Source organism: Lepisosteus platostomus, chromosome 8 (assembly GCF_059453375.1).
Source record: "Lepisosteus platostomus isolate fLepPlt1 chromosome 8, fLepPlt1.hap1, whole genome shotgun sequence".
Classification (NCBI taxonomy): domain Eukaryota; kingdom Metazoa; phylum Chordata; class Actinopteri; order Semionotiformes; family Lepisosteidae; genus Lepisosteus; species Lepisosteus platostomus.
In genome coordinates, this window is record NC_142618.1 from 3087850 (window position 1) to 3099081 (window position 11232).

The following is an 11232-nucleotide window of genomic DNA, read 5'->3' on the forward strand; positions in this document are numbered from 1 at the left end:
TTTTGGGTTTCAAATACAATATGTCAAATATGTGAAAATCCTAAGGGGTTCACAAACGTTTTTTGGGCTCTGTATGGGAAGGAAATGGGGGATATAGCTATAAAAAAGTTTTATAACTATTTTACACAAGGTACTCTGGCTTTAACAGGCCATTCCTTTAAAAACGACATGTTCAACTTATCAAACAGACTGGGCTTAATCATTATCAGTAAGACTAAAGTGAAAATGTGACTTTTAAACATTTTTTGGACTAAGTATGGACTGTGGTCAATATCAAAATGGAAAGCTGAAAAAATCTCTATTATCAAGTGACTTTAAAAGCTTAAGCTGTGAAGGGCATTAGTGGAAAGTTAACTCTTAAGTACAGAAACCTTTGAGGACAAAACCAGAAAGAAATGTTATAAAGCCATTTTAAGTGATTTTGTGAAAAAGACCGAGATAAGTGTATGTGCTCCAGGCTTGGTGGCTGTCCGCTCTGCAGAGTGATGCGTTACTCCTCTGAACGCGCTCTTGTCTTCGTTTCTGCACCTCTGAACGTGGGGTTTGGTCCTCCCCAGATCCTCTACGCCAACGAGGGGGAGTGTAGGAAGGACGCAGACACGGAATCGGTACACCAGGGCGAGAAGACCAACTGCTTGCCTCACAAGGGGCACGAGTTCATCCCCACGCTCTACCACTTCCCCACCAACTGCGAGGCCTGCGCCAAGCCCCTGTGGCACGTCTTCAAGCCCCCGCCGGCCCTGGAGTGCCGCCGCTGCCACGTCAAGTGCCACAAGGACCACCTGGACAGGAAGGAGGACGTCATCGCGCCCTGCAAAGGTACAGCCCGCTGCCCCCGGGCGTCGCAGGAGCACGAGCAGCGCTGGAGGGAGAGTCGCCAGCGCTGGCCCAGAGCGGCCAAGTACAGGCGGCTAACAGCTGTGGTTGAGGTCATCCGTGTGATAGATGCCACCGCTCTCGGTGTTGATTTCCCTTGTTTTCTCGTTCGGGAATGTTTGCCGTTGAGAAAAATAATGATGCTTTATATCGGATTCAGAAAGAAGGATGTGGAAAGCTGGAAAACGCTGTAGCGCTGTAGAGGGCGCAATAGAGGGTACGCCAGGCGGTTTGCTCCCGGCGGTTTGGGAGCATCGTCCCGTGCCTGGCGTCCGCTCAGCTGCTGCTCTGTCTCGACAGTGAACTACGACGTGACCACGGCCAGGGACATGCTGCTGCTGGCGCTGTCCCAGGAGGAGCAGAAGAAGTGGATCGGCCACCTGGGGAAGAAGATCCCCAAGACCCCGCCCTCCTCCTTCATCAGGGCCTCTCCGCGCACCCTGTCCACGCGCTCCGTGGCCAACCAGTCCTTCCGCAGGAATCCCAAAAGTGTGACGGGCAAGCCCAGGTAAGGAGCCCCGGAGTCCCACAGCGCTCCGCATCGACACCGCGCGTTCCCCTGCGACGGGATCTTTTATTTGTACACTGCATGTGCTTTGTTCTGAACTGAAACAACAGGAAATGTTTTTCAGTTGTGGAAACATTTGCTCTCCTTGGGATATTCAGGGTGTGTTGTGTGTCAGTATTCCCCCAACAATAGTATTTTAAAAGTCTCCTGTTTGTTCAGCAGTACCTTCTCAGAAAAGGTAAAGTTATCACAGTCCCGGTCCATGTGGTATTGAGCTTTTAAGTGATTTATCACTAAGTATGTGTCTAATGACACGCTCAATTCAGAGCTTTGTTTGTTTCCTGTTCTTAACTGGAGCAGGATTTACATACACGATGGTGTCTGTTAAGCCAACAGTACCTGCTTGTTTTGTGAAGTAGCCTAGAGTAGACCTAGCAGTATTTTTCCCTACAGAACATCTGTCTGTTGCCCAGGTAGAATACGATGAGTGGTTCCAGAGTGGCAGGTGTAGCAGTTGGAACAGAAGAGCACGAGAAGGGTTACGTGAGAGGAGACCGTGTGACCTTTGCGGTAGTCAAGGATCTTATCCGACTGTTTCTTGCAAGAGGCCAGAGTAACAGCTTGACAACCCTTTGTGTAAAGAGTGCCTCTTGTTCCTAGTTTTAAATGCACGTCCCTGTACTTCCCACTTGTTCCCTCTGGTTTGTCCTCCGCTGGTCACTCTGAAGAAGCCCACCGAGTTGACTTTGTCAGAGTCTTTGAGGGTTTTGAATACTTGCGTCAGTTCCACTCATAGTCTTCTCTGTTCGAGACCGACCAGTCTGTCTCTTTCACCCTTTCAGTACAGGACATTCGCTTACGTCCTGGACTGTCTCTGGTTGCTCTTACATGGACTGATTCCAGTGCAGCATTATCTTTTCTATAATTAAGTGGCCAAATTTGTGCAGAGTTATTGTAAATCAGGTCTTAATACTGTGTTAAGAGACATTTAACACAACATCGCTTGATTTAAATTTTACACTTTCAACTATAACCCAAGGACTTTGTTTGCCTTAATCAGTTCTCCACATTATCTAGAAAATGTAAATGACTGGTCTCTGTCTAAATCTGAGAGGATGATTGAGAGGGTGTTTTTCATTTGCATTTTCAGAGGGTTGAGAGTGCAGGGTAACTAGTCTCTGGCAGACTAACTTCCTTTCATAATTCTGGAATAGTGATAACTCCCTATCCTAGCTTATTCAGTAGGAAATAATAATCATGAAGAATGACAAGTAATTCTGTCTTCATGAGGAACATGTACAGGAACAGGGTGTGCTGTGTCGGGTTTAACCTTGTTACATAATAGTTTATGATAAAAATGGGCATATTAAAACCCACGGGCATCCTGACCACCAGGTAGTAATTAATATGCAAGGTCCTGTTATACGAGACCTTTCAGGTCATTCTCTGCCCTTCCGTTCATTCTGTGGGGTACAGTCTTTTCTCAGAAGATCTGTTTTTGAAATTGCAAATGCCTTTCTCATCAGAAACGCCGAGTGGTCAGGCCAGGCAGTGCGGGGCAGGGCCTTTTCTGTGTCTCACCCCTTCATAAAACAAAAATCCAGACCAAAGTAAATGGTTCATCCATGCAGTGGTAAAGAGGCATAGATAAAGAGCACAGTCCACCCTAACCAAGCCTTTCTTGTCTTCTTCTATCCCAGTACCTGTGTGGTCTAACCGAACGAGAGACGAGATGTGTCCTTCACACGTGTCCTCTGTTTCCTTTTCCAGCTAACCACGTGCACCGGGGGCTGCCACGGGGACTTGATTTTTAAGCATAGTTTTTTTTATTTTATTTTTTCACAAGAATCTGAGCTTCTGCCACCACAAAGACCTGTGCTGGAAGGCCAGACTCGTTACAGTGACACAGGACACTGCTCCCTCCCTGCTGCCGCCGATGAGCTTGTGCGTTCCCCTGCAGCCTGCGCTGGAGCCTGCCCGCGTGGACAGCCGGCAGCTGCTGATCACGTGATGCCTTCAGGCACGCGGTTTCACTGGGAGACTACGTGATGCCTTCAGGCACGCGGTTTCACTGGGAGACTACGTGATGCCTTCAGGCACGCGGTTTCACTGGGAGACTACGTGATGCCTTCAGGCACGCGGTTTCACTGGGAGACTACGTGATGCCTTCAGGCACGCGGTTTCACTGGGAGACTTTTTTAACAAAAATGGAAGCCGGGGGGAAAAAAAGGAAGAGGACAAAATTACTTGTTTTATTCGTTTTTTAACGGGGGACACGGCCAGAGGCTGCTGGTACCAATTCTTCATTCATATCAGGAACTTTTGATGAACTTTTTAGGGATGGGGGAGGGATTCAAATTGTTGCAAAAAGATTCCATGTAGGGCAGGTGGAAAAAAAAGTGACCTGCAGACGGGAAGCTGTTCTTGCAGGAGCTGAGTGGATTTGGGAGAGTCCAGGATTTTTTTCCACTGAGACTGCAGGACTCGGCGGGGAGCTGCGCTAGGGTAGACTTCACCTTGGTTTCGATGCCTTCACTGTAATCCTTTGCGGCCTTAATGTTCATGTCCCGTTAATTTTGCAAGACAAGCAGCTTCTTGTTCTGTAAAATTATTTAGTCTTTTTTTTTCCATTTGTGGGGGGGAAACTGAGTTAAGAGAAATGGAAGAATGGGTGAGTGGACAGGTTGTTTTTAATCTATGCATTCTTATTTGCCAAGCCATATCAGTACATCATTCTAATGGCATTAGAAGACTAACAGCACAGAAAACCATTGGCATATTGAGTTGTTTTGGGGTACAATGTTTCTGTAATATTTTTATTATAATTATTTTATTTTGTAATGTATTGCCTTACCATGATTCCTCATTAAGTTGTTGATAAAGAAAACATTAAGTTAACAAAAAAATGTAAGAAACTGCACTGTTTGAAATGTAAATTATTCTTAGAACACTTAACAGGAGTAGCATTTGGCCTATTTAGTGCCTTAACTTTGGATAACAGTTTTATTGCCATATTGTTTTATGTAGAAATCTAAAAAAAATCTTTTTAAAAGATCTTTCATTTTTTGATTTTATCAGAATTTTTATTTGATCCTCCAGTTTTCCTTCACAGGCGTGTGACATATCTCCATGAATTCTATACAGTCCACCAATAAACTGCCTCTTCGGAGTGCGTTTTCCACCACAGGGAACAGATCTACCTCTGCTGTGGTATGAAGCTGCAGCTGAATTCAGATCTTCCTTCCATCTTTCATTCTACATATTGCTCAAAGACTTGCAATGATGGTAACCTCTAACCCTCATTAATGGGCTCAAGTAGGACCTGAATGGCGTAGTTAAATCTGTTAAAGAACGAATACCTCCTCAGTAATTTATAATGGCTTTGCAGTTGTGTTCATTAAAAGAAGCACTGGAAATACAAATTTTGTCTCGGTTGAGTTGCATGTTTCAATGGCATTGAAGGCCGCACTGATGGATATGTATTAATAAACATATCTTTATGTACTGTCTTGAGAGAGTTGCTTCTTATTAAACAGGAGAAAGAAGCTGAGCCACTTGCAGGAGAGCAGACGTCTTCTCTTTTAACTGTTGGGAAATATCGATGCATGTTTACGAAGCCAACCTGGACTAATAACATAATTTTGGTGGCACATATGTTTCTTTGAGGTCTTACCTGGGAAATTGGTTGTTTTAATACAGTGGGTTACTAATATGCATTTGCACACAATACCTTCGACCCTCTCGATTCAGCAGAATCATGTGGGGGAGAGGTAACAGCTGTGAAAATATCTTGTTTCATTGGGTAAGTATTCTGGAGCCAAGTAACAAGATTTTTCTATGCTTCAGTCACTTGGGGATTTGGAATTTCTTAAACTGATCTTAATGTTGTCTGCCCTTTGTAAACTTGTACTTGTTTCAGTCTCTTCTTAGTGCAGTTTTACAGGCAGTTTCCTGTTAGAAGCTCATCCAGCTTTTAATTATGCATTAGCATAATGTTTTTTTTACATTGCCTTAATCGGATGATAAGATACTTCACACCTGCTACCTCTTGAGGCCTCTTGATTGTGACACTGCTGATAAACTTCTAATGTCGAGTTCTGGACAAATCTGTCAGCAGGAAAGAAATTCATGAAATGTGGGGGGAAAAAGCCCTTCTTCAATGACAAGCTGCTATTCCCGAAGATGAACCAAAGAAAAAACCTCTCGTTTGAAATTACTATTCTGTTGTTTATCATGATTTGCATGGTTCACGGTGCAATACAGAAGAAGGGAATGTGTATCACTAGGAATTGGTCTTGGTGTACGTTTTGTTGATTTTTTTTTACCTTGCTTTTTTGTATTATTTTCATATTCCATCAAGGGTAAAGAGAAGCCCGATATTCATGTCCGATTGGATTTTGGAGATGTGTGGGGAAATAAAAGCGCTCCTTGGTATCTAAGCACCCACACTACCAGCGCACCAATTGCAATTTTTCTGTTCGTGTCTGTCAGACCCCCTGCGGGATCCCAGATCTAACAGATTGCATGGTCCTCTTATCTCTGTGGCTCTTCCCTTGCCTCTGTTCACACAAGCCACTTCACTGCAGCCTCTCCTCAGCTCTCCAGCGGATCTCTTCAGTCATCTGTCATCGTCCAGTCCGCGGGCTCGGGAGAATTCCCCTCAAGCACTGCCTGTCGCCTGTCCGCCGTGTCGCCTTTACTCGGAGAAAACGGCCCTGATTTCTCACGAGGAGCAGCTGCGACTCGCCCAGCAGGCTCTTTCACCGAGCAGTCGGCCATCCCTGGTGGAGGAGAGCCACTGGCGGGCACGCCATTGCCATTGCCATTGCCATTGGGGACCAGCACCAGGGCAGCGCTGCGGATGTGATGTCTCCGCCTGCACTAGAAGAGCAGAGTGACAGGAAGGCAGCAGCCGGTGCTGGAAACCACAGATGGGTGTGCACTCTCAACAGCAGCAAGATGAAAGGCAGCTGAGCTCCAGACACGCCTGGCTTGCAGCAGTCTTGTGGCTGGTGCTGTGTACTGCGTACTGTTTTTGAATCGCTGAGTGATTCCCCACGTTTTATATAGAGAGAATCCTTGTGCATTCTAAGCATGGTACTGATCATGATAGGGAGGTTGCAGGATTTTTGCCTTTACTCTTATTTAATAATTGTAATCGGTATTTTCACAGAAGTTTGTAGCAGCCTATTATTCTGTGGATCCCCTGTTTTTTTTTCTGCATATTGATTTGATTATTGAAGCTGGTATTTCAAAGGTCAGAGCTTACTGCTTTAGGTCCTCATCAGTGGTGAACGGAAATATACCTGCACGTTCTCTGCCTGGCTCTCCGTCTGCCGTTCTTGTGCATTTAACCCAGTGTGTGGGTGATGAAGTGGGATTATAATATTAGGCAAACAAAAGTAAGGAATAAAAAATTCTGCCACCTTTGTTGGTTGCCTCCTCTGGATCCTCTAGCTCAAACTGTTCATCCACCTACTTCTCCTACCCCTGCTGTCCTTAACAACACTGAACATTATACATCGCTTTATGCAGATGACATGGATAAGTCTCCGAGTTCTGACCCGCTGTTTTTTACTGATTTCAGCGCTTAATCAGAGTATAAAATCAATTGTTCCGAGTCTGCATTGCTGCCATTAAACTCGGCAGTGGCGAGAACCAGCCTGCCTCTGCCTGTTCAAATCCCGCAGCCTGCAGAGGAATCCTACTCCGTTGGGCCCCTGAGCAAGGCCCTTCACCCAAGCTGCTCCAGGGGCGCCGTATAAATGGCTGACCCTGCTCTCTGACCCCAAGCTTCTCTCCCTGTCTGTGTGTCTCATGGAGAGCAAGTCTTTGGTTTTTCATCATCGTAAACTCTTTGCATGCGAGCTGTTCGCCTTTCTTCACTTTTTTTCATGTTGATGGCAAAGGAATGTACACTCTTAAGGTTATTCGTGATGAGGTCAGCTGTGCAACACTGGCCTGGGGGCTCTTCTGTACAGCGCTGAGCATGGCCATGCTGGGCTGCCCGCCGGTGGTGTGTCATCAGATCAGGGACCTGCAGAGCCGGGTGGCTACAGGTCTCCAGCCCCTGCCCCGTTTTTTTTTGCCACTTGACGATTCTGCTTCTGTATTAAGTACGGATCTCCCATTAGGGAAAAAAATGTCGGACCTAATTGATCTCATCCGAGCACCAGTGCCCGCCTCCTGTCCGTTGTAACAAGTGGAGGAGAAAGCCGCAAGAAGCAAGGTAGGCTACTACACTTCTGGAGGTCGTGTTAAACGTTTTTGAACGGTGAGAAGAGACTCAGATTTTTCAGAAGGACTGTACAAAAGTAACACACCGGGGTCGTCGTATTGAGCACTGTGCGTTTAAGAAAGACTATTTTCATTCATCTGTTCTAAGTTTGCAAACTGACGAACTCGCCACGTTATTATCTGCGTGGCTGCTAAGCTAGATTGGAGATTTCCTTAAGAAAATGTAGTTCACTGAGTAGACCAGGCAGAAAAAAGAAAAGGAATGAATTTAGGGAGGCAGCTGAAAGGAGCACATCGCTTTACAACTGGGTCACAACTAGCGGCAGACGAGCAGGTAAATGGGCATCAAAAAAGCCAGTTCCTTAGGCTACATTCTACCTGCGCCTCAATAACAGAAGAGTCTTGCCTCACAAGAATGATAACATTGGTACATGTTGTACGACTTCAGTTTTGATGAATTATCAAAACTGCCTGTAGCCTATTTACAAAAAATAGGCTATACGAGTAGTAATTCCATTATCATTTTTGGATATTTCTGACAAGTTTTTTTTTTAAGACACGGCCAATAAATATATGTATTGGAATTTAATTTAGAGCTTAATATGTAATTATAAAAACTGATATTGATGTATAAAATAATGTTTAAACTTTTAGTAGTGTATACTGAACAATTTCAAGTTCATTATCCAGTACATAATAATATTAATAGAGATATAATGCTTTATAAGACAAGTAAATGATGTGTCTTATTTAACCTAGCAGATGATAATTTCTATCGGCTTCCTGAATATTTGTCCAATAGACACTTTTTGGGGAAAAATATTTGATTTGATGTGCTATCACGTGAACTGTGTAATATGGGATTTAATATCTTGTCTGTTAATCAAACATAAGCAGCAATTATGGACAACCATTTTTTGCCAAGGCTGTGAATATTATAATGCCCCTGAAGTCACATCCAAACTTCCTGTAAAACTGAAAAAACACAGGAATACAAGCGGGCACTGATGTGTGTCCAGGATCCTCTAATGTTACCAATCCCGCCCCGGAAAGTGTTCCTGCTGCCCTTTCGAGCCGCTGGCCACCAAAAGGTCTCTGCAGCACGCCTCTGACATTAAGACACGCTTCCTACAAGCTTAACCGTGCTTAACCAGTGGGTATTATTAGAGATGAAGACGTTATTGTTCTGGGCCAGTATTTGGGATGGTAGAAGCACTTCCGATAAAAAACGAACCTGTCGAATGAGCCAACAACAGCCGACAACACCGCTGTATGCTGTACTGTTCGTGCATCGATAAATAAACCTTGATTGATTGATTGATTGATTGATTGATTGAGCCAATTAAATCTCCTTCCAGGCGTGTATCTTCACATTCGCAAACGCCGAGGAAGGGGTTGTATGTCCTTAAGCCCGGCGATGGCCCGTCCGCCCTGTGAAACCAGCTACACCGCAGTCAGAGCGAAGCGGGCTCGTCTTCCGGGAAACGACTTGGTCTGTATCGCGACTCATTCGCGATGCGCTAAACCGGAACTTCTCAAAGCAGGATTCAAAACAAGGGCAACAGACAGACCCACGTGTAAAATACTGACCGCACCGCTGCTGCTGAGCCCACATGACATGGAGGCATCTATAAGAAAGTTTTAAAAACAAAATTCAACACGAAACTCGAGTTTGACGAGCTTAACAAAACCCCGGGTTTGAGGTAACTGAAGGAGAAATAATGCGAATTTTGCGGGCACTTAGAGTCTTGATTGATTAATGAGTTTAAACAGTTTTTAAACAGTTTAAATACGTGTTCCCTGCGTAGGTGTTGCTGTTCCGACTTTTCTTAAACCCCACGACTCGGAGCACTTCCGTGGTGTACTTGCGTTGTGTTTTTTGGCGAAGAAACTTAGTACACAGTGACCTCTGCTGTCTGGTTTGGTGCGTGGAGCAGTTTTAACGGCATGCTTCAGAAAAAAAAGCAAAGGTTTCAAGGTTTTTAACTTGCCTTCGCTTGGGGCGCCTCGGCTGTCGGGGGGGAGTCGCAGCCGAGCTCGTCTGAAAACGAGGTACACCGGACAGGACGCCAGTCCACCACAGGGCAGCACATGAGACGACATGGAGGACCCGGTGCATCCAGACGACAGGCATTTTGACCTCGACATGAATGCAAGCATGCGAGCTCCAGAAGGCTCCCAGCAAACCAGCACCCACGAGCAGAGCGTCCAATTAACCATCCTTCCAGTTCGGGGACTGGTAGCTCCAGAATAAGGTGCTACAACGCGTGTGGTTTGAGAGTTTTGATAGTTTAAAGAAACTGGACACTCAAAACAAAAACAAAATAGCGATGCAGCTAAATAATAGAAAGCCATTCAATAGACACAGACGTCATCAACCGTCTAAGACCTCCACCCCAACTGAAACCACAGCCTTGAGACATCTCGGTAACAACCGCCTGGAGTACTGCAGGGAGAAACAGACCTCTACAGGCATTTACTTGACCACTGATTTCGCATGAGAGCTGTCTGAAGGTGCCAACTTCATACCACAGAACCTAATTCTACAAAAATCAGAACAAAATCTACACATATCTTATTTATACCATTAACTTAAGTACTACAGGCAAGCACACACAGGAAGCTCAATTGTTTCCTCACACCTGTTCTCCAAATGTTGTCTTTCTCTATAAAATGTACAGCTCATCACGTTGAGGGATCGCTGTTCCCGGGCAACTGCAGCGAAATACACAAATGATCTGATGTGTGGCTTGTACACTACGGCATACTGGCACCTCACTGTTGTGTAAATGTCTCTTTGTCTAACAGTGAAACAAGGCCACCCCTGTCCCGAGAGGAAGCTGAAGCTATAATCGGTGAATGTTGATGGCTTAGGTTATACTCTGAAATCATCGTTCAGTCTATTTTGTTCAGGTAAATAATATTTTTCTGCTCTCTTTCTCTTGTTAGCTGAAGTAAAGGCTGTGTTCCCCGAGAAGACCCATACAGAAATCAGAGCCTGTATGAGACAGAAGCTACCTAATGCAGCAAAGATCCTGAAAGGTCAGTGTGGTGTGGGCCAGCAGAACCAGCATCATGAGCACGAGCCAGTCTCCATTTAAATGTCCTGCTCCCTTTAACTTCAGCTGTGAAATCATCATTATTATTGTTATTGTTGTTGTTCTTGTTGTATTGGTACTGTTATGATCATATTCTGTATTGATTTACATTTGGACTTAACCGGTTAATGAATTTTGTTTCATTCCAAAGCCTAAAATGTTTTAAATAGCCTATACACTTTATGTTGGCTTTCTATTTTCTCTGCAATCTTCTTCAGGATGAATAAAGTGGGCCTATTTATCGATCAATCATATTTTAATAACTAGTGTTAAGTACCATGTTACCCCTACAAGTACCATACTGTTGTCAAAACATCATAGGATAAAATAAGTTTCAAAGTACCACGTACTCAACGTACCCAAGAGTACCATGGTATACAGTATAAGTACCATGGTACATGTACAATGGTACTGTCAAAAATACCAGGGTAGCGTACCATAGTACTGGTACCATAAATGTACCATGGTACAATTTCTTATGTGTTGCCAAAAACATTGCACAGGAAAAGAAAT

At 44.6% G+C, this 11232-nt stretch overlaps 1 protein-coding gene across 2 annotated transcripts in view; it reads left to right on the forward strand.

Annotated features, from left to right (window-relative positions):
* The window catches only part of rock1 (Rho-associated, coiled-coil containing protein kinase 1), a 65552-nt gene extending 60659 nt beyond the window's left edge, over positions 1-4893 (forward strand). Inside the window, exons 31-33 of one of the 2 annotated variants that reach the window (XM_088642053.1) lie at positions 558-819; positions 1177-1384; positions 3085-4893. In XM_088642053.1, the coding sequence (XP_088498179.1) occupies positions 558-819; positions 1177-1384; positions 3085-3100 (486 nt within the window). In that variant the 3' untranslated portion in view covers positions 3101-4893. The remainder of the gene's footprint in view (positions 1-557; positions 820-1176; positions 1385-3084) is intronic. The other variant, XM_088642054.1, reaches the window with a different exon arrangement.
* Positions 4894-11232: the final 6339 nt, after the last annotated feature.